The 24050-nt window shown below is 44.8% G+C and overlaps 1 protein-coding gene across 9 annotated transcripts in view; it reads right to left on the reverse strand.

Moving 5' to 3' along the window:
- LOC129191056 (neurobeachin-like) overlaps positions 1-24050 on the reverse strand; it is a 249397-nt gene that overhangs the window by 138779 nt on the left and 86568 nt on the right. For all 9 annotated transcript variants that reach the window (XR_008573133.1, XM_054794030.1, XM_054794029.1 and 6 more), the window contains 6 exons: positions 23582-23735; positions 22151-22559; positions 16611-16747; positions 15573-15702; positions 13415-13542; positions 4775-4836 (listed from right to left, as the gene is read on the reverse strand). Coding sequence is in view for 8 of the 9 variants with exons in the window: in XM_054794030.1 (XP_054650005.1) it covers positions 4775-4836; positions 13415-13542; positions 15573-15702; positions 16611-16747; positions 22151-22559; positions 23582-23735 (1020 nt within the window). In the remaining variant the exon portion in view is untranslated. The remainder of the gene's footprint in view (positions 1-4774; positions 4837-13414; positions 13543-15572; positions 15703-16610; positions 16748-22150; positions 22560-23581; positions 23736-24050) is intronic.

A 24050-nucleotide genomic window follows, 5' to 3' on the forward strand; every position in this document is an offset into this window, starting at 1 on the left:
TCAGAGTCCGGGGTCTGCCCTGCCTGCCTTGCCATTTGCTGTCTCACAACATGCTCTGGAAATGATTAAAAAGACGTTTGACAGCGTGCCTCTTGACGTCATGGGAAAGTGGGCTCCCCCTGTACCCTCACTGAGGTGTAAATGGAGCGAAAAACTGAAGTGATTGAGGTGAAAAATGCCAAATAAGACTTTTTTTTTTTCATTTTTTTGAGGTTTGCGTGAAAGCGTACAGTTGTGGTGTCCAAGCGTTTTTCAGCGAGGGCCGCACACAGAAAAATGTAATGTAGGTCAATATATGCTAAGCTATCTGAACAAACAACATCATAGCTCTGTGTTATATGTGACAAAGCAAACTAGCGTAATATCCAGTAATATACAGGGGTGTGAAAAAGTGTTTGCCCCCTTCCTGATTTATATATTTGTTTTGCATGTCTGTCACACTTGAATGTTTCAGATCATCAGACAAATTTAAATATGAGTCAAAGACAACACAACTGAACCCAAAATGCAGTTTTTAAATGAAACTATTTATTATGAAGGGAGAAAGAAAATCCAAAGCTACGTGGCCCTGTGTGGAAAAGGATTGGCCCCTAAGTGGTTTGGCCCCCCTTAGCAGCAACAACTGCAATCAAGCATTTGTGATAACTTGCAATGAGTCTCTTGTCATTCAACCACATTGGGGGCTTTTCCAGCATGAAGCGCCTTTTTAAGGTCATGCCACAGCATCTCAATAGGATTCAGGTCAGGACTTGGACTAGACCACTCCAAAGTCTTCAGCCATTCAGAGGTGGACCCGCTGGTGTGTTTTGTTGTTTCAGCTTGAGGTCACCGACAGATGGCCGGACATTCTCTGTCAGCAGAATTCATGCTTCCATTTATCACAGCAAGTCTTCCAGGTCCTGAAGCAGCAAAACAGCCCCAGACCATCACACTACCACCATCATATTTTAATGTTGTTTCAAGTTTTGTCTCATCAGACCACAGAGAATTTTCCCAAAGGTCTTGGGGATCATCAAGATGTTTTCTGGCAAAACTGAGACGAGCTTTAATGTTGTTTTTGTTCAGCAGTGGTTTTGGTCTTGGTACTCCAGTTTTTGCCCAGTGTCTTTCTTATGGTGTAGTCATGAACACTGACCTTAACTGAGGCAAGTGAGGCCTGAGTTGTTGTGGGGTCTTTTGTGACCTCTTGGATGAGTCGTCGCTGCTCTCTTGGGGTCATTTTGGTTCGCGGGCCACTCCTGGAAAGGTTCACCACTGTCCCATCTTTTCACCAGTAGTGGATAATGGCTCTCACTGTGGTTCGCTGGAGTCCCAAAGCTTTAGAAAAGGCTTTATAAATGTTCCACATTGGTGGATCTCAATTACTTGCAACAGGGGGGGGCAATCACTTTTTCACAAATTTAATGATCACCATAGTATGTCATTAATATTTAATTCATTTTATTTTTACAATAAGCTGAGGGCCAATAAAAAGCGAACGAGTCAAAAATGACCACTGAGACACACTTTGGACACCCCTGGTATACAGTCATATGCACACTGCTCTCACAAGTAAGTACTGTATGTTAAAAGGCTGCAGCATTTGTTATAGAGGATGTTTTCGGACCTCGTTGTCCTACCTGACACATAGCGATGCACGCAGGACTGCTCACTGTGACCCGTGGACATGTTAAGAACAAGATACAGTGCAAACAAACTGCTGAGCATCTGGTCTCCAAATGTTCCTCACGACCCCCGCCTCTCCCCACCTCCTTGCACAAACCATCTCCTCTCCTTCCCTCCCCTTCCCTTCTTCTGATACAGTGTCAGCCAGTGAAATAAGTTGTTCTGGATCTGGACAAGGATCATGCACAGCTCAGGCGCTCACGTGACAAAAATAAACACGGAAATGGAAGGCGGGTGCGACACTTGGGCAGCTCTGTTTTGAAGCGTGACACATTCATGTTTGCTATCTTGGACTTTGCTAGTGGAGCAAGTGACAGCTGAAAGGGAGACATCCGCCCTCGTCAGATGCTCCCAAAAAAAAGATGTAAATCTTCATGTAAAGCTCACCGCTGCTGTGTGAAGTAAATGGACATGTGAGTGCACGGACATGGCTGAGCAGCTCTCTCTGCCATGACTTCAGCACCGGTCTAGTTTTACTCTTCTATTTTCGTTTGGCACAAAAACCTTTGACACGAAAGGAATCGATGATATGGCAACCCTCCACAACGCTGTATCAACAGTTATGTCTGCGTAGATTCTCATTCATCCAAGTCACGGTCAGCTGCAAAAGTTGAACGGAGGCAAAGGGACACATTTCACTTTTTGTCCAAAAGGCTTCTCCAGTGTGTGTTTAGCTAGATGTGTCCATGGTGGGGGGTCACAATAGGGTGGCTATAGCTATTGTGGCCCAGGATGGCTGGGGAACAACCTGACTGCATAACAATAGGTCATTCACCTGCACGGAGGCAAAACAAGTCATCAGTGGCAACTCTTCCGGTTGAATGAGACAATCTTTGGCTGAAAAATGTTGATATTGTTGTTAGCAGAAGATAGGTGATGGCGCAAACCTCCTCCGTTTAGGGAGGGTCTTTCTTAAATGAACTTCTGACTGTGAACGAAGAAACTGCTCTCCTTTGTTGCGCCATGCGTTTGTATAGGGGTCGTTTGGTCTCTCCAACGTAGAGGTCATTTCACGCACATTCCAATGCAAAAGTGAATGTAAAACGGTGCCTGGTGGGTGGTTTTACTTTATTTTACCTTTATTACATCGTGGCTCATTTCATTTAATTTCCAGTGGGGACATTTTTTCTAAAAATGAGAACTTGGAAGTTAACCAGCAGCAAGGAATGGATTGAATACGGAGGTTCCTCTGTATGTTCATGACGGAGGTGCCAACCTGCGTTGCTTCATAAGCACAGACGTTTCTAATGTTTTGGTTGCCCAACTGAACGATATAAGGAGGCCCAACTACAACTATGGCAAAGACGTTGGTAAATTGGAGTGGATTTGATGATATTGAACTGAAGGAGGGCTCAAGTGGCCAAAGGGTGACGCAGCATGGAATGTCGGGCAGCATTGGACGTAGGGAATGTTGCCTTTTTCTTTTTCAACAAATGTGCATTTTACCGTCAGTGACAGTACACACTTTTGGACCTCAAATCCCATAACTCCCAATTTTTGACAACAGTTTCAGTCTTTCATCTCGCTGAGCTTCAGCAGGGCTGCACTGTCTATTTGTGGCGTTTGAATCCGACCTGTCAGTGCACATGGAGCCTTTGCTTTTATCTGCTCAGCGATATTCTCCACATCTGGAGGCCTTCCATCACTAAATCTCCACTGGCTCCAGTCCATCCCGCCCCCCTCAACCCCCACACCCATATTCAAAACCATTACAAGACCTTCAGCTTTAGCTGGTCGCGCCGAGGAAAGGCGAGACGCTCGGTGTCCGCAGCCTGGACGAGGCGCACCGTGATTGTTGCCATTAGTATGCATAAATAAGGGAAGGCGGATGATTAGCACACATTTATGCATAAATGTGACAGGTCACAAAACACAGTGGGGTTAAAGGTCAGCTGAGTGACCTCCTGGCTGTCCTGAAGCATTACTGCACGGGAGATTTGTTGGGAGTTGGCATTTTGTACGCTGGATTCTGGAAAGTCAGTTTAATACACTTGCAACACTCAACATCTGGGAAAAAGTATTGGGACAGATGACACCAGTAGGAAGTAGAAATTGTAGTGGACATGTGCAGGTTCTACTCTTTCGGGAAGGCTTTTCGTAACATTTGAGAGTCTGTTTTTCCTTCATGATGTCATGAAAAGCCACAACTTGAAAAGTGATCATTTGAGGACTCATTCTGTCAAAAGTAGAACAAAAAAAGTGAGGAAGATGATAAATTCTTCACAATTTTGGTGCTCATGAACAGGCTTTCATGACAAATATTGCTGATAGAACATGATGAAGAGGTGCTCTTGTGCACATGGTGGACGTATGCCAATAGCGCCAATAAAGAAAACACGGTAGTTAAGTTGTCTTGTGTTTTACATGATGATATAGTGGATTAGTTGCTACTATTGTGAGCATTCAGAGCAGCAGCCCGTCTCTGCGTGAGAGGCTGTTGAAGGACAAGAAGCTCTCAGGTTCAGCTCCAAGGACCTTGTCCTTTGATCGATATCTCAGCCTCAGTTTCATCCCCGGAGCCTCTAATGGCAGAAACCTCTTGAGCCACGGTAATGCTATCTCAAGAACAAGGAGGTAGGGGGTTGGACCCAGTTCCCTTAACAGCATGTTGATGCTCTCATGTGCAATAAATCCAAAAGTCCCGCAGCAAAGCCTCAGAAAGGAGAGCCTTCAATAACTCAACACAGGCTGTCCATTTGGAAACGAGTGTGTAAATAACGGCCCCCGAACAACAGAGGCAGAGCGCCCAGCTGGAGAGGACTTTGGGACTGCAGATACCACAGAGCGACAATCCACCGTCTCGTGTCTGGATCCACAAAGAGGCACCAAGTAATGGCTTCCTTATGGCCTCCCGACGCAAGACTGATGGGCTGACGCAAGGTATGTTAAATATCTCCCTTTCTGACTGCTACATCGGGGCTCTGACCTCGCTTAAAACAAGGGCTTAACAAGAGGGGGAGGACGAGGTGAAGCGCGAAAGCTGCTGCTGCTGCCGGTTGTCAGCAGCAGGAACTTTTAACATAAACAACACAATGATAAGATAAGGGGCAGCAGCAGAGGTGGATATACGTTTTTCCTTAACAGACACTAGGAGGAGGACAAAACTTACTTGAGAACAAAGCAGCATGACAAGTTCCACCACGGACGTGCTTGACTTCATGCACACAAGACCTGGAGAGAAAAACAATGAGTTCATTTACGTCACACAAAACCTCCAAGAGTTGTTAACGTGAAACATGTCCAGTTTAGTCATGTGGTTTGTTCTTTTTAAGATCAGTAGCGCTTAACTTCTTCTATCACTTGTGTGACAAATAATGCTAAAAAGCGAGATACACTGAAGACTGAGTTTTATTGTACCGTAAATTCCGGACTATTCATTGCACTTGAATATAAGCCGCAGCCACCAAATTTAAAGAGACAAAAAAATTGTATGGCCGCACTTGTCTATAAGCCGCTGGCGTGCACGTTATCACGTGGGCTATTTGCATAGAAAGACATTTTTAACCCTGCAATCTCACCAACACTCAAGTGTTCCCAACGTCACTCATCATCTCCGGTGAGAGTTCAACAGCTACCGTGGTCCAAGCGGTCCAACCAGAAGCTGAAGTAATTCTACACCTCATCAAACTTACTAATGATTTGTCAGATCAAAGACATAATCGCAGTCTAAGACTTAGACGGTATAGACTATAGACGGTATACTGTACTGTATATTTACTGTCTTGAACAGCTGAGTATTTACATACATTGTCTATGTATATCAGGGTGAACACACTTTTTCGGCATGCAGGTTATAAGTCGACATGATCTCTCTCTTATTATAAGACATACTTGTATAACATATATAAAAAAATTGAGCTGGTAAACTTTTAAACTACTATACTAAATACTAGACTAATATTTCGCATTCTCTCGCCCACAGGTAATCAAAGTAGTTTACATCATTCACAAATAATTCACAATTCAATTCAATATGGCAATAAAGATCATTGCACATAATTCCTCAATAGTGGTGTACATAATTAAGTGATATGACAGTCAAAAAAGCTGGGTAGCGTTCATGAGACACACACTTCATGTGTTACGTCCAGTTAGCATTGCTATCAAACAATCCCCATATACAAGAAATGAAAATGATCATGCAAAAGGCAATGCAGCCGAAGTCAAGGTGACATATTAAAAAGGTTTCAGCAACAGGCACATTTTCCAAATCATCATGAAATAATAGTTTAAGCAAGGGAAGAGTAGAAAAACAAGCATTTCTCTAGTGGAGTTCATGACGCAAATCAAAGCCCTCCAACAATTCCCTTTTTTTTCTACTTAACTTGCTGCTACAAGTGAAGGGATAACTTTTGTTATGGATATAGGCATCTTACCACCCACTTGATGAAAGTTGCATCTCTGTGTGTAGTTTGAGACATTTGTTCACCATTGCCGCGGGGGGGAGCAAGAGCGAATCAGGAGGGGAGCTGAACATCAGCTGACTGACGTCACATCACATCTACAAAGTGACGTTTATGCCAAACCACCTTCGCAATCTACCGGTAGCTTGCGATCATCGTCATGGGCACCCCTGCACTACATCTACCGAAATGCACTACTTTCTGTTTCAGCACTCTAAGCATCATGGGAACTGTAGTTCTTGCAGACATAAACCATCTGCTTCTTGGTTAAGCTGCTGGGTTCAAAGTACCGGTAGTTGTGTGAAAAAAGTAGCGGCTTTTAGTCCAGAAATTACGGTACATCATTCTGTTACTATTGGTGTTTATCTTCTTTTTACACTTGCGTGACAGTTAATAATGCTAAAATCTTACTTCATACAGTTCAAATGTTTTATGACAGCGACAGTTAGCTCCAGTAACAGATTATCATCATTTCCATTCAGCATTTGCACAAATTGGAGGCTAACCAGCATTTTGTGGTCAACCATAGAGGAAAAGCATGGTCGCAGATGACCACAATTTATCCCATCTGCCACTTTTTGGGTTTTGTCAGCAGTCCAATATGGAAGCACAATTAATTTAGAGCCTGCCTAGTTGAGAAGTTGGTAAATTACAAATCAATTTAATTAAAGCAACTTCATTTGTATCAAAGAGTGATGTAAAAAGGCACACTGAATCACAATGAATACCATTTTTAAAGAAAAATGTCATTATTTTGGCCACTGGTGAGATTTCATATGACAGAATGTGCCAAATTATTTCAAATAAAAATGCAAAGGATTAAGGCCCAATAATGGTACTGTAGTAGTGATCAGAACAGCAGCAACACCACTCTCACACACTTATTAGACACCTACGTCAGCAGACGACGCTCTAATGAAATGCGGGGCCAGGTGTGAAAAGCTCATTTGCAGAAAGAATGGCTGCGTCCCATCTTTGTAAGTAAGCATCGTGCAACCACAACTGTGCTCCGCTTTGCTGCAATTTACTCTGCAGAGTTGAAAGTGAAGTCATTAGCAAAGAAAAAAAGAACGCAACTCTCTCGTAGTCATTAGAGGCTGCCAGGAGAAGATGTGGACGTCAACTGAATGACAGGCCGTCACTCCGAGGAGATGCTATGACAAACACGCACTGCGTGGATGCAGTATTATGTGCTGTAATGGCTTCATTGTGAGCTGCTTTAGCACAGCAATTTGTGCCAATTTTGTCTACAGGAAGTGTTTTTGTTTGGTTTCTTTGGGTGGTTTTAGCAAGGGAGGCTGTTGTCACCTTGATAGCAGTGAAAACAGATCGTTATCGATATCAATAGAATGAATGTAACCCAGATGTCTCCTATTTTTGCTAAAACAGTTACAGGGAATGGTTTGCGTGCTTTTAGTCCTCTACTTTGCTGTAGCGTTGTTTTAGTTATCTCGGTTATATTTATTTGAATGTGGAATTATCTTCAGACTTGGAGGAGAGACACTAGAAAGAAACACATGGTGGTAGACAACCACCATGCATCACATCAGGCATGTGTTATTTTCTGACAAACACACGGCAATGTGGCACTGCTGTCAAACCCCAATGTTTGACCTCCATCTGTCGGACTGGCTTGAAATTTCTCACATAGCTTAATGTGCTCTACTCAGCTACTGTTTAACCGCAACATCAGTACACGCCTTTAGGAGACCAGCAAGCACATGTGAATGGGAGCACGGTTGGTTGAAAAACACGGCCGCCATCTAGCAAAATGTCTTTGCAGGGACACAGATGGGACTTGGCAACTAATTGTCCATAAGTTACTCTGAGGATGCATTGATAGCACTTTTCCCACGTTTGTCATGTTACAGCCTTATTCCAAAATCCATGACATTCATTTTTCCGTAGAATTCCGCACACGGGGCCCATCATGGCAACATAAAATACATTTGTTTGTGATTTTCTTTTTTAAATTATAAATTAAAAACTAAAAAAACACATGTGCATAAATATCCACAGCCTTTGCCATGAAGCTGAAAGTGGAGCTCATGAGCATCCCGTTTCCACTCCCCATCATTGAGGCTTTTCTGCAGCTTGATTGGAACAGACCTGTGGTAAATTCAGTTGACTGGACATGTTTAGGAAAGGCACACCTGTCTGTGTGAGGTCCCACAGTTGACGGTGCCTGGCACTGACAAATCTGAGGATGGGCACATGGGAAACCGTGGCCTCCATTGGCTGTAAATAGGAGTTGGGGAACCACAAGGTCTCTTTCAAGAACTGCATGCAGTTGTCATGTTCCTCTGTAGTCCCTGAATGCACTTGGCACATGTATATGTTTTAAATGATGGTTTTCACACTAAAAGTGGGTCCCATGAAATATGCTATTGACACATTTGCACTGCCTCTGGCACGTCCCTTTCTATTCATCCCAGCAGGCAGCCCAAAAGGAGCATACTGTAAACCCTCTGAGAGGAAGTGACCCTTCTCTTGTGCAGGGAGGGCCGCCACGACCGACCTCTTGTTACAGCAGTGACACGCCGCCACATAAGTCAGTCCGCTGTGACGCGGGGAGTCAGGTGGCCAACTGACCCTGGCCTCACGCTGGTGGACAAACTAAATGCGTTCCATTTAAACGCGGCCTGCCAGTCCTCTCCTGTAAACAGCGCCGGGGGTTAAGGCGGTGGGGTGAATGTGGCATTGTGGGGGTTGACGTGCCACGCAGGGGGACAGCGCACAGGCAGGCAGCGGCCGTCACAACAGCGGCAGTGTTCACACGAGGGCCTCGGCCGGCGGGCTACGGCGCGGCGCTCGGGGTGCACTCAGCGTAATTGCTGCAGAGACCGCATGTCTGCAGGGGGAGAGGGAGGGGTAGCGAGGGCCGAGGGTGAGGCAAAAAAGGGCACGAGGGGCACAAGGGGGCTAATCTTAGGAGTGATAGATGGCTGGTAATTACTCGTAAATGGAGCGCCTTTGCACTGCAGCACAGTATTTCAAGTGTGTGCTTAGCAAGAGCCTGCGAGACACGGAAGGAAGGAGTTTGGCCAAGTCCGCAACTGGGAAAGATTAGCACGGATTACACTAATATTTACAATCCATGTGTGGCTGCACATCTCGGAAGCAGAGAAGGTAGCTGTCCATCTTGCGACCTTGTTGGTTGTGAAGGAGAGGAGGGGGGGTACTGCTGACAAATCTCATGCTCCGCTCTCCAGTTTGTCAGCTTGGTCAGTCTGCTGACAGATTTGAGTGAAGGGCTAACACACATATTCACACTTGTCAAGGCTACGCTACCTGACTCTTCAGTCACACCCCCCCACCCCACATCAGCTTCAAGGGAACACGAGCACAGAACACACACGTCTATTTGCATCAATGTGAAAAGAGCAGCTCTCGATTCTACCTTTTATAGACTAAAGAAGTCAACAGCGTGGAGAAATGACCTCTGCAGGAAGGGGAAATTCCCCTACTCTTGAACTATAAAAGCTCCTATTATACAAACGTGGCTTTTCAATGTTGTTTTAACAGTAATGGGTGTCCCTACAGCCTGAATACCAACGCTGTTGTTTAAAAAAAACAGGCTTGCTACACATCTTAAAAAAACAAAACAATTGTTTGTCCGGCTAATTTTCTTTTTATTCAGCAAACAGGCTAATGACGATGCTGTCGAACTGCTACATCGTTGCATGTGACATATGGCTTCTTTTACATTAGACGTTGCAGCGTTGCGTTGCAGTGTGTGTGTCAAAAGTGGACAAAATACACAACAGCACTTCTTGGGGAGACACTCTCTGTAGGAGACAGGCAGCTCATTAGCATTAAAGCTACAGACACGCAGAATGCCGTGTTCTCAGTAGGGCTTACAAAAAGCACTTTTATACTGTCTCAATTCTTTTGGGCACCACACTGCCAATGCGGGACCTTCAAGACTCACTCAAAATGCTCGGAAACAATATAACATGGCTCCTTTAAAGTGCACATGCAGCTGCACAAAAATACACAGCGTGAAATTCAATTACTGTACTTTTGTCAGCATCATGCTGTCCGCAGTGAGGTAATGCATGCATTCAGTGGACATGAAACAAATATGCTCCACAGAAGTGGGTCAAGTGGCATCAGACCATCTCTCTCGCTCATGTTTTTCATCCAAATTCATCTGCACTCAAACCGCTGAAGCTAATATTGGTTTAGCTTCTTGTTAAAAGATCACATTTTGGCAACAATCAAAGACAGGGTTATTATTTTTGTGTCTCGCCAAGAGCCTGGAGGCCACACACACACTCACACACACTCAAAACTGCACACAGAGAGTCCAAACCTCTGCAAATATTCACACAAACGAGGCAGTAGTTCTGGCTGTGGCTGCACGCTGGAGTGAACGGATGCCAAACAAAAGCAAAAGATACACATACACGCACACACACACGCAGACAGACACAAACACGCAGACAGACACATGCACACACACACACACACACACACACACACACACACACACACACACACACACACACTCTGAGGAAATGCTGGAAACATTCAAAATGCCACAAGCTCATAGGAAGACGAAACCAAAAGCACAGGAATTGAACAATTCAGTGCACTGAAATGTGTTCTTACGCTCGCACTTGATATCGAGGGTGCTCACCGAGGGTGCTCATGTACAAGATGACTGACCTTGCTCAGCTACAGGAGAGGGGTTAAATATTAGCAAAGTCGCTCTGTATGGTACATTGACACATTTACAAATACAAGAGAAAATGCTACGAATGTCCCATCTCATTTGCATAACAAGCAGAGCAGTATAGTTCTACTCCTGTCCTGTAGGTGGCAATACTGCAGAATATGAGTGTGCACGCTCCCTCTTTTAATGAGTTAATGAGCAGTTATTTGAAGTAATGATTTTTAAGTAATGATTTAGCATCCTGGACCAAGTCTACAGCAACATGAAAGGTGCTTTGAAGGCTGTTCCAAGACCCTACTTTGGAAAGGCCGACCACATCTCTATATTCCTTTATCCAACATACAGACAACTTCTTAAACAAGCTCCCCCTGTACGTACAGCAGTTAAAGTGTGGAATGAAGAAACTGATCAAGTACTTCAGGACTGCTTTGGCTGCACAAACTGGGATGTGTTTAAAACTGTAGCGGGGAGGGAAGATTGTACTGTTGATTTGGATGAATATGCTTCTGCTGTTACTGGCTACATTAGCACATGCATAGAGACTGTTACCACCACCAAGTATTACAGAAAATACCCTAACCAAAAACAGTGGATGAACTGTGATGTAAGGGCTAAGCTACGTGCTCGTTCGTCTGCATTTGTCACGGGCACCGCTGAGGACTACAAAAAGGCCAGATATGACCTGAGGAGGTCCATACGGGAGGCCAAAAGACAGTACAGACAGAAGCTGGAGGGCTACTATTCCACCTCAGACCCTCGGCGCATGTGGGCGGGGCTCCAGCACATCACAGACTATCGACAGCGGAGTAGCGTAGCCACGTCCAGCCAAACCACACTTCCAGATGAGCTGAATGAGTTCTATGCCCGCTTTGACACCCAAACTCCTGATGAGCAGAGAGGGTGGCTGGACTTGGGGAGCACACAGGACTCACCTCTCATGGTGACATCAGCTGATGTGCGCAGGGTTCTGAACAAAACAAACCCACGAAAAGCAGCAGGCCCAGACAACATCTCAGGACGTGCACTTCGGGTTTGCTCATCAGAGCTAGCTGATGTGCTTGCTGACATATTTAACCTGTCGCTTGCACAAGCATCTGTACCGACCTGCTTGAAGTCCACCACCATAGTGCCCGTACCCAAGAAGAGCAACGTGACCTGCTTGAATGACTATCGCCCTATAGCACTCACTCCTATTGTTATGAAGTGCTTTGAAAGAATAGTCATGACCCACATCAAAAAGAGCATCCCGGCAACTGTGGACCCCCTACAGTTTGCATATCGCCAGAACCGGTCCATGGATGATGCAGTCAACACTGCCATCCACACAGCCCTTTCTCACCTACAGGGCCAGGACACATATGTCAGAATGCTATTTATAGACTATAGCTCTGCTTTTAACACAGTCAGCCCCCACAAACTCACAAATAAGCTCCTCACACTTGGCCTGTCACCCTCCCTCTGTAACTGGGTGTTTAACTTTCTAACAGGCAGGCCCCAGTCAGTCAGAGTCCACAATCACACATCCAGCTCAAGAATTGTGAGCACTGGGACCCCACAGGGGTGTGTGCTGAGTCCGCTCCTCTACACGCTCTTCACCTACGATTGCGTGGCCTCCCAGAACAACACCAGTATCATTAAATTTGCGGATGACACTACAGTCATCGGACTGATCACTGGTGGTGTTGAAACATCATACAGAAGAGAGGTGGCGGACCTCATAGCTTGGTGTCGTGATAACAATCTCCTTCTCAATACAGATAAGACTAAAGAGATGATCATCGACCCAAGAACAAGGGAAAAGGAGCCGCATAGACCCCTGTTTATTGATGAGACTGAGGTGGAGAGGGTGAAAACCTTCAAGTTCCTTGGCACACACATCAGCGAGGACCTCACCTGGTCTCACAACACCCAACAAATTATGAAGACGTCCCAAAGGAGACTGTACTTCCTGAGAAGACTGAGGAAATTTGGCATGTCCACCACAATCCTTAGTTGCTTCTACAGATGCACTATGGAAAGTGTCCTTACCGCCTCCATCACTGTTTGGTACGGTAACTGTACAACACGTGATAGGAAGGCACTCCAGCGGGTGATCAAGACCTCACAGAACATTGTTGGGGCAGCCCTCCCCTCACTGCAAGACATTTATAAATCTAGAGTCCTACGAAGAACACACAACCTCATCAAGGACAGCACACATCCACAACACTCATTATTCACACTCCTACCGTCAGGCAGACGCTACAGGAGTTTGAAGTCCAGGACCACAAGGCTGGCAAACAGTTTTTACCCACAGGCCATCAGGCTTCTCAACCAAGCACTCACACACGCCGCACGCAACACACGCACACACTCGTAGTACTTTATTTATTTATTTGTATTATTTACAGTATCTGTATTAATGTCTCTTCTGTTGTTGTTTAATTTACTGGTATTTATGATTCTTATGTTCTTATTCTTTCTTGTGTTTTCTTTCTTTTCTTGGGAGAATGAACAGAATAAGAATTTCACTGCATATGACAATAAAACTCTTGAATCTTGAAACTCTTGAATCTTTTTTAACACAGCTCTTGCGCTAGACCTGATTGGGCCGTGCAGGTGCATCTGAGGATGTGGTCCGTTCCTCCCGCTGTAAAACTGTTTCAAGTCGGATAAGCATACGGCGTACCTTCTATCAGCAGCTCCTGTCCGTGGCTGCCCAGCAAGGTGCGTGACAGGAAGGGTGCAAAGTCTACAAAGATCTCCCTCAGCAGGGGTGCCACCTTCTCCAAAGCCCTCTCCAGCTTTGACGTAATACTGCGGAGGGGAAAGAAAGAAAGAACATTTAATAACGATTTATAGGTGGACCAGTTACACACATGCAAAGTTGATTTAATGGCGGGGGCTGAGGTAAGTGACACATTTTAGGGGATGCAAAACCAAAAGAGATGTCCACAGTTCAATGCAGCTGTAAATAAGGCCGCGTTTATGTCATTAAAAAAAACATACACACTCAAATTGTGGCTGTTGGGACACTTGTTTGCATTCTTTGTTGGGGGAAAGCAGTCAGGCTTTTTTTCCACATGGGATGTCTGTCACTGGAGGCCACAGAGGGAACTTCCTAATCTCTCAGGCGCTCAGCTCTTTACATGCTGATGCCTGACGTTATCAGAGTGCCTCCGACAACTGGAGGGTCATGCCGCCCAACCAATACAAGCAGATAGCGCCAAAGCTGGAGGGCAGTACGCTGACTTGCACACATGGAGAAGTCAAGCTAGTTTTCACAATGAAAGTCATGAAAATGTTTGGCTACCATATAAACGAAGCCCTGCAAACCTGAACCATTAGAGAAATATTGTTCAATCAAAAGGGACTGTATGCAACTCGCTCCAAAACCACATCTTTCAAAACCAGAAAATACAACACCCCCCACTGGCTAGCGCAGGGTTGTCCAAACATTTTCCAGCGAGGGCCGCATACTGAGAAATGAAAGGTTGCAAGCACTGTGACATCTTGCACATGCTATTAAGTGACATTTCTTGAAAAACGTGTGTTATTAGTATGAACTTTGCCCTTTGAATTTATCCTCGTAACATTATAACTATTTCCACAACCAAATTTTCCAATAATTAAAACTTTATTTATTGTTTTGTTTGTTTCTAATATTACCACTTAAAAAACAATGTTTTTTTCTTTAACATTTCCACTGTATCACACTAAAATGACATTACTTTTCCTCGTAGTATTACGCCGATATTCTTGTCAAATTATAACTTTTTCCTGTTAATTACTACTTTTTCATTTCAATGTTTTGACTTTATAAAAAAATATACATATGCTGTCATAAAACTGCTGCAGATTTTTCCATTTTTGCTGTTGCTTTTTATGTGTAGTTTTTGAATTTGCCGTGTGCCAATAAAAAATGGCCCCCATGCATATGCTACCAATGGCGCAGATTGTACAGAGTGTATCAAAAATTCAACATTTCTCACAATTACATTTAAAAATGTAATTTGGAATTAGCCGTTGGTGTTCACAGCCATGTTTGTGGCACCTACACACACACACACATTCATGTTGATGTTACGATAGGCTATGCATGCAACGCGTTAGGACCTTAGCAATGGCAATCATTACCTGCAGACCAACATAACCAGCATGCTTGCGTTACACAGGGCGTAGCTTAACGCCTGCAGCATGTTCGAGTGTTGGCACCCTCCAGGCAGCCAGGGAATGCGCTGCATACAGTCCCTTTAAGACACCCTTGGATTGGGTCTCATCAGATTAGACGATGAAAGGTAATTCAGTGTTCTGTAATTAGACAACAGACGGCTGGACAAGTGGACAAATATGATGATATGAATAAATAATATGAAATATGATTGAATTCTGATGACACGCAGCGGAGTCAGAGTCACTCAAGGACTACTTGCACTGTTTGAATCCAGCGCTTGCTATGCTAAGCTTATCACTGTGCTTGCTACATCTATTCTCACTTATTTTGCATGGACGTTTGCCAGGTTCGCCCATGAAACGGCGCTATCGTTGAGTCCCAGGGTTACACGAGGCTACCGTGGGCACCGCTGCCATGGCAACTGATCCTCTATTTGTCTAGAGGAGTACACACAAGTGGGGCTCTCGGGTGGGGCTGTCACAAACTATTAGAGCAAGAGGAGATGAGTCAAGGTCACTCGCACACAAAGAGACGCCACTTTGTTTGCACGCGGCGCTTCCGATACGCCACGCAGCGAGCACCATTTTGAGAGTTTTCAGTGTGGCGGTGAATGATGAAATTCCAATAATAAGGCAATCAGTGTTGATAATTCACACGAGGAGGCGGGCTGTACCTCATGTTTTCAACGGTGTCTTCAGGCATCGGCGCCACTGTCTGCACAGCTGGAAGATTCTTACTGGTGGCGCCATTGACGAGACCGGAGGAGGGCGTGGATGAGGAGGTGGTGGCGGCATCGACAGCTCCTGCACGCAACAACAGTAGCGTCAGTGCAAACCAAGACCAGGTAGCAGTAAATGTGGTAATGATGGGGGGTGCTATAATGTCCCGTAGAAATGAACCTTTCATTATTCAGGTTAACAAGTCCTAAATAGAGCTGTGCGCACTGTATTTACATGTAGACGTGGTGACTGAGTCCATGTCTCCTCTAGATGCTGAGAAGAAGAAGAAAAGAATGCAACGCAGACAAAAGCCAGTCTGGCTCTTATCAGTGAAGTGTAGCAGTCACTGTGAGTTCTACGTCAGCGTGAACAAAGACAACACGCTGCAACCGGAGCTGCTTTGGAGATGGCACAGATGAAGATGCAACGATAACCTGAAGTAACATCATCAGCATCAGATGTTTGACGTATTATAAATCACAAGTCTTCAGTGTTCAGCTCCCTTAGTGGAGGGGAAAGGTCAAACAGTGTGAGATCACAAGGTCTGGGTAGATGCCTTTGGCGTTGATACATTGGCCTCATTCCTGTAAAAGTTCATTGAGGAAATGGGATTTCTTTATTAAAAAAATAAAAGTTGCTTCTCGTAATTGATGGTGAAGGTGTCCTTTCAAATATCTTGACTGCTGGACGTCTGCGGTAGACTCAACTCACGGACGTGACGGTTGCTGAAAGGAGGATAAAGTGCGGCGCACATGCACGGCTGGGAATACTCAATTTACCAGTGATATTTCAAAGGAAGTGTTTCATTTAGTTGCATGAGGGGGAATTCTGCAGGCTGGAACAAAGGTTTGTATTGTGAGGCTGATGCAGAGTCTGGTGGGAAAGTAAATAGCGCCATCTAGTGGCAAACGTCTGACCGGGCAGAGAGGTGCACCAGTGCAGACAGCATACAAATGCAACTAATCTGGGTGATCACCTTAAAGCAGACTTACCCATGGTGTTGATCATGCTTTTGGGGGTCACAGAGGCAAATATATTGGGGGTCGAGAGGCCAGAAGAAGGACTTCCACCCAATGTATTGATGCCGAGGCCTCCATGGGACGGCTTCTTCACAGGCACCACCACGCTCCTGTAGAGCAGAGACACAAAACGGCTCTTTTACACATGCTAGATGTCCACTAAGACCTACTACACTTTCCTTGTCATGTCTTCTTTTGCTACTGGTGGACCTCTGCCCTCCCAGAGTGGAAAAGGAAGCTCTGTGTGAGCAACAGAACGCCTGCAGGTCATCTAGGGAGGAGCTCTGACCCCATTAGGGTTTATTACTATGCAGATATGAAGATGAAGTTCTGCTTTTTCACATGGACCATTTATTGGGAAATGTCTCAAGATCAGTTTCAAGATAATGGAATGCAAGGCTGAACTAGTCGCTCCCCTGACAGCAGAGAGAAGTCAAGTTTTTGTCCCGAGTATGTCTGTATTTGGTCTTAAGGTTGTTTTTGTAAAATGTCTGGGCAGGCCTGTTTGGTCTCCAGCTAAGTCTGTTGGCGTCTGAGGCTGATCTCTGGAAAGCCTCAAGAGAGACAACACACAATCGTTGCATTTAGTGTTGCTTGTTGCAGGAAGAGATTGATACGTCCACAGAAAGTCAGCAGTTCTGAAACTGCCTCATCATCCTGCAGTCCGTGATACTGGCAGAAAAACATTTGTGCTGAAGTCCCCATTTAGAAGACGCAAAAAAGAATACTGTAGAAGGGATAACTCAAGTTTGGTACTCTTCCGACAGTAGGAACTGTACTGTCCCCTAGTGGACACACGGCAACAATGCTGCATTTACATAGATTGACCTGCATATTAACCAAGCTACAGATTCTGCTGTAGTGACACACAGCGCCTCACACCACTACGTAAGTTAATGCTGCTGTGTCACCTGTGCGTTTTTTAATTGAATTTACCAGCTCAGCCGGGAGCACACATCTTGTGCTGAAGCCATCCCATGAATCAGCATCCCAGTGAAAGCCGCCATTGCAAGTAACTGTTTTATTATGGTCTTATTTTGTCAATGAAACGTTATAGCATTAATGCTTCATGCTAACGCTATGAGAGTGGCTTCGTGTTTCACTATAGCTGGATCTGCCTAGCACCCAGAAACATTATTCTCTGCCTGGGGGGAGTACAAGTAAAAAGTAGGCAGCGGCTCTCACCAACTCTGCCATGATTAGCGGAAGCAAACGCTCTCTGTGTTGCTGTTGCTGATGGAAGTAGCGTTCGCTGCTACAGGCTCTGTGAAATCAATGCAGCCAGGAAGGAAGTTCTGCTAATGCTTAAATTGACCAATAAAGGGCAAAATACTGTAAGTCCCAAACTTTTCACAGTCACGTACCCTTTCAGACATCTGACTGCAAGTCATGTTCCCCCTACTCCTGCACACTTAAAAATAATAAAGCGCACAATGAAACGTAAATATACAGTATATTATGACATGATATTAAAACATCATGTGTCTTATTTTTTAACGGCACACATAGGCTACTTATTTAAAAAGGAGAGGGTTTTAGAGGGGTGAGATATCTCCTGGCTGGTGAATTTATTTCTAACTAGTGGTGATAAGCTTTGGTAAGATGTGGTGAACTGTAATTTTTATGGCCTTTTGCTGTGCTTTGGTCTACAACAGCATGGAAATAAGTTCAATGCAACGGTAAATAATGATGAAAACAAAAGGCACATAATGTAGAGAAATCGCTAAGGCTTATTACTGAGCCAAATGGACATTTGAGAACATGTAGCATGAGATTATGTGGCAGTATGTGGCTGGTTGGAAACTGGTGTGTGTGAAACTTGCCATACTGTTGTTTCCAATGAACTCATCAGCAGAGCAGTTTGCTCCTTGCTGTGCTGTGTAACTTGTTGAGTTTTTCTTCCCACTTTCTCATGTCCTCCACAACATTATTTACGTTAAAACACCTTGCTGTTACGTGGTATGTAATGAGTTTTTAGATAAAAACAAAAACTGCACTCATTCTTTTGTTGTTTTTCTTTTCTCAGTACAGCAGATCAAAACTGAGAGAGAGAGAGAGAGAGAGAGAGAGAGAGAGAGAGAGGATCTTGAAAGCATCATAAAATATTCACATGTGCAGAGATAACGCGGTGCTCTGAAGCAAACTGAAGACAAGTATCATTTATCTAGCACACCTTTGTTCTGCTCTCCTGCGTGAAACATCATTGACAGATATCAGAACATCTCTGGTGAACGAGGGAGCCGCTGGGGGGACGCGGCCTGCATAGGGAGCGTTACATTAGATGTGCGGGATGTTGATAAAATGTGAAGCATGAATAATTCAATCGCGGAGCGCTCATGAATCATGTATAGATTATCTAGAGCATATTTTATTAATAGGATTGTCTTAATTGAGTTGTGGGGAATAAAGCCAGGATTAATCTCGGAATGAATATTAATGAGGTCTGAGGCAGAGGGAGATGTGGCTGTGCTGTAAAGCATAACCGCAGAAATGTTTCCTTTGCACATCCAACAGAGGATTCCACCTAATCTAGCAGTGTTTTATTTAGGAATACAAAGGAGGAAGCTGCAATTCAAAGCAATTTTGTTGCTTCATTATGGCTATGATGAATACGTCATGACAGACAAGCTCACAGAGTTCATTTGGAGGAAGCACTGCACAAGTATGCCCACCGTACGACCATGACACAAGTGTTGCACACATGCAGTACTTCTAGTACTTTCCAACCAACAAAGAGTACTGAACATCTACTGTTCTGCCACTACACAGGAAATGTAAAAAAGCCATGCATCATAATTCTTCACTAGTGCACCCCAACCATACCACAAGTGGACAAGTGGTCCAAGTACGGAGCACCCATTGCACAAATTTCACAGTACGACCTTTGCATTAGTATTCCTAGTAGTATACTACTAGTGGACTCTGCCACCAGTGCACGGGTGTTCCTAGTACTGTGCAATCATGGCACATGTACCTCTACGGCACCGTTCACGCATAATAATTCTGGGTTCTGCAGTCAAACAAGTGTTCCTGGTACTGCGTCACAAACACTGCTAAATAATCCCGAGTGATGTACCAGCAGTCCACTGTGCTACTGCTGCACATGAAATCTAGTTCTAGTACCCGACCACCACCTACTGCACTGCTCTTGATAATTCCCCCCAGCACTGTACTCCTACTATGACACCATTGTACAAGTATTCCTAGTACTGTACTATCAACGTGCCAACAATGCATAAGTATTCCTGGCGATGTACACCTACTGCACTGGCATTGCACGACTATTCCTGGCACCGTACTGCCCACACACAACAATTCCGAGTACAGTATTGTACTACAACTGGTGTGTACCGCAAGTATTCCTAGTGCTGTACTATGCCTACATAAAATTCTCGGTACCGTACTACATTATGGGTCGATTCCTAGTACCGTATTCATCACACAAGCGCTCTTGTACGAACATTGCTCAAGAATTCTGACTGTAATGCAATACGGCGTTCCCTCGCCACATCGCGGCTCATCTTTTTTTCCTGGGTTTTTATATATGCAATTTTGCATATTTTCTTCTGCGTCCTTGTGGTGTATTCGCGTGATCTGTCTGTGTTTGTCATTGTACTTACTACTGCTACCAGCAGAGGGTGTTGTATACTCATTAGAGAGTTGAAGACTTGTGGAGTAAAGATGTCGTCCCTCCACCTCGTCAGTCGGCTAACTACAGAGTCACAACAGCCCTGATTGGCTAAGGAGAACCCGCCCATTGTGTTCAGCGTTTTCATCATCAATGGATCTCCTTCACACACCACTGTCATGTATCCCGTTTGCTAGCGTGCCATTATGGAATACTGTAAATGAATCTTGGCTTCATGGAGGACTACGAGGAGGTGTAAAATACTACGACAGGAGCAAGGACACAAAAACGCTACAGCCGAACAACGCCGGGACGAGGCATGTCAGAGGAGTGATGTTTTATTTGCCAGGGACGGTGTACATTAAATAGCATTGCTGCAAATGCACCAGAATTAGCCAAAAGGCTATTTTTCACCTGTTGTCCCTGGTGAGTCACGTCATCATTTCTTGTGTCCAAGAGATTGATCATTCAAACTCAAAGGATTTGAACTTTGAGAGTGTTTAATCAAAGAAGAGAGAAATGTGAGAAAAGTGTATGACGTGTATGGTGTGGTTTTTTTTTTTTACAGCCTTAAAACATATAGAATCATTGAAAACAAATAAAGTTGGCTATTTTGGGAACCTATCCCTCCAGCATAAACGAGGGGAAAGTGTACTACAAATCTTCCCCTTGGCTCACCGTCGCACGTCGGCCTACAGCAGCACGACTGCACGAGTATGTCTGCTACCACATTACCATTGCACAAGCATTCCTAAGGCATTGGGGGTGCCCCTCCCCTTTGAAGGCAAAGTGAAACCACGCACACTCGCCATCCAAGTCATTTGCTTCCCTCCTTTTTTGTTTTTGATGTTGTCATGTCCAATCTACGGCCATGCTGACGGCCGAATGAAAGGCGTGTTCGTGCTGGCAGCTCATCTGGCTGACAGGTGGCAAACAATTAGACACTACCAAATGGGGGCCCGGAGTCAGGGTGGGGGGGACAAAGTCGTGCGCGTGACTGGGGACGGTTTGTGTGAAAGCATTTCAAAAATGATACTCTTGGCTGTAGAAACTCATTTCAAGCCGCCACGTCCCATTAGGGCTGTGAGCTGTGAGGTCGACAGGGCCGGGCGCCGCGTGGCGTGAGGCCGCTTCTGTTTAATCTGTCATCAACACCCTGGAGACCCCCCCGCCCTCCATCTTCTTTCCACATACTCTCCCCTATTCATCAGCTCACCTCAGCAGTTGAATACATTAGAAGGCGAGTTGTTGCTCCCAGCTCCCAGGGTGTTATCTCCTGGGGAGTACTTTGGATTGTGCTAGATTGACCTGCATTTCTTCCACGAATATTAATCAAGCATACTTGGCCGTAATCAAGTCATGTCTTTGGAATGCACATACAGAAGTAGTCAGTACTTCAGCCCTCCATTCAACTCTTTAAAAGGTCCCCTATTGTGCAAAATTGACTTCAATGTGGTTACCATCATCATGTCTAGAGTAGGGGGGTCCAAAGCCAGGCCCGGGTGCCATTTGCGGAACACGGAGAATAAAGTTAAAATATTACAATACAAAAAGTTGTAATCTAACCAGAAAAGTCATAATTTTATGAGAACGACGTAATATTATGAGGACATTTAATGTCACTCTAGGGTTGTAAAGTTGAGATTAAAGAAAAAAATTATAATTTTAAGTCATCATTTTACGAGAAACAACTAATAAAGTTGTAATTTTTGGAAAAAAAGTTGTAATATTATGGGAATAAAGTCATAGAAACTAAAGTCAAGAAAATCTACAAGTAGTTGAAATAGTTGGGGGGAAAAAATCAGCAGAAATGCACAAAAACAGAATTTTCCAAGAAGAAACTACACGTTGTGTAGTGTGAAGCCAGCTTGTCTGCACTGCATACCTGTCAAAGGAGTGAAACTGCATGGGTAGAATGCTCTGGGCCTTGGCGGCGGGGTCCGGGCAGGACACCGGCTCAAGGCCGGCCTCCACGCCCTCCACAGGCGCCGCCACCAGGCTCTTCAGAATCTCCTTAACATTGAGCCCCTTGTTAGCGGGGGCAGAGGAGCAAGGCGGCGGCTGCTTCATCACCTCCACAGTTGGCTGCTCGGACAGACCTTGCAGGGACTTCTTCGCCAGGCCTGATAAGAGCTCACTTATTGCGTCTGGACCTCCTGCCCCACACCCCGGGTCAGATCCATTAACCACGCTGACGACCCGCTCTGCTCTGATAGTTGAGTCTGCATGGGGAATGAATGGCTCCTCTGGTGGTGAAAAGTGGTCATTGCTGTTGGTGAACGTCTGTGATGGTTCTGCAGGAGACAAGCATACAGGAACATGAAATACTTAAAACATGAGTCACACTAAAAAAGGCTCATATTATTATATTGACTGTATTATGGACACTTTATTTGGCACATTGTAGTTTTAATAGGCTCCCCCAATGAGGTCAGCGTGTGAGGTCAGTCTTCAGCCTACGAGTCGTCTGCTGTTTCCCAGACAATCATTTGCTGCTCTCAGCCGGGAAAATTCCCTCATTTTCTGGTGAAATATATAAAGCGGCAGAGTGCCTCTCTTTGCTTCCAGCAACCTCTATGATCCCATTCTCCTCTGGAAGATTGCTTGCCTAATGGCCACTGACAGATGACACTGAAAATAACCAGCCAGGGATCCATCGCCACACCCCTCAAAAAAACACACTGGCCTTCTTCCCACTGCTCGCCATCTTCATGCTGATCATTCTTTGTGTGTCCTTGATGTCACCTTTGTACATTTCCTCTTCTTTGCCTTGTCATAGATGACCACAATACATCCCAGCTGACAATCTTTGCATTTTCTAATGCATTCCAAGTGCACGTAAAGCAACGTTAGCGCGTGATGGTGCTACCTAGTGGGGGAAACGGTAAATTACACTTTCATCAATATTTCAACCCAAAAAATGATTGAATGAATGTTAATCTGTACGTTACTGTAATGTTGTCTGTGTTTGTCACATTTTAGATGTCATTTTATGTATTATTAGCAGCACTCCCAAAAAAACAAACCTAAAACATGACTAGCGTAAATGTTCTCGCTCTCTTTGACCGCATGGTCATTTATGAACAAGTATATTGCACAACACAGCAGCAACAGAACCAATGTTGTATTAGCGGCAAGGAGTGAACTGCTCAGCAGTAATACTGCGGATGAGTTCATTGTAAACAACAGTACCACAAATGGAGCACACAAGAGTTTCACACCAACAGCTGAGTCGTGCAACTGATGTTTTTCAAGTACATGCAGGGGTAGACAAAGCTGCCGGATTGTGACCAGTCATGATACTTGAAAAACGTGCCTGTGATGGTCGGTGAGTCGATCTCCTGGTGCATGCTGCTCGTCCTGGCAGTCTCGCGTTGCGGCTCCAGGATGTCTCGGTACTTGGAGACCATGAGGACCGAAATGAAGTAGACCACAGCCAAAGCCAGAAATTGAGCTTGTTTGCTGTCGTCCTGCCGTGGAGAAGAATAAAGACGGGTCTATACTTGAAGGGGATACCTAGGCCTGTCACGATAGATAAATCGATGAATCGATCGATTAAAAAAAAAAACAACCAAAAAAAAAAACACAGGTCGATAATTAAAAGCCCCCATAAGTTGATATGTTTCAAGCTGCTCGTTGCAAGAGGGTTCACTCTGCATGTGTCTGTGCGCATTGGTTCTATCGTGGAATGAACGGAGAGAGTGAACCCTCTTGTCCTCTCATTCAGCCTCTTTGTGGAGGCGGAGCTACTGGGACCCAGGGTGCTAGCAAAAAAATAGCTTTGT

Source organism: Dunckerocampus dactyliophorus, chromosome 12, assembly GCF_027744805.1.
Source record: "Dunckerocampus dactyliophorus isolate RoL2022-P2 chromosome 12, RoL_Ddac_1.1, whole genome shotgun sequence".
Classification (NCBI taxonomy): Eukaryota; Metazoa; Chordata; class Actinopteri; order Syngnathiformes; family Syngnathidae; genus Dunckerocampus; species Dunckerocampus dactyliophorus.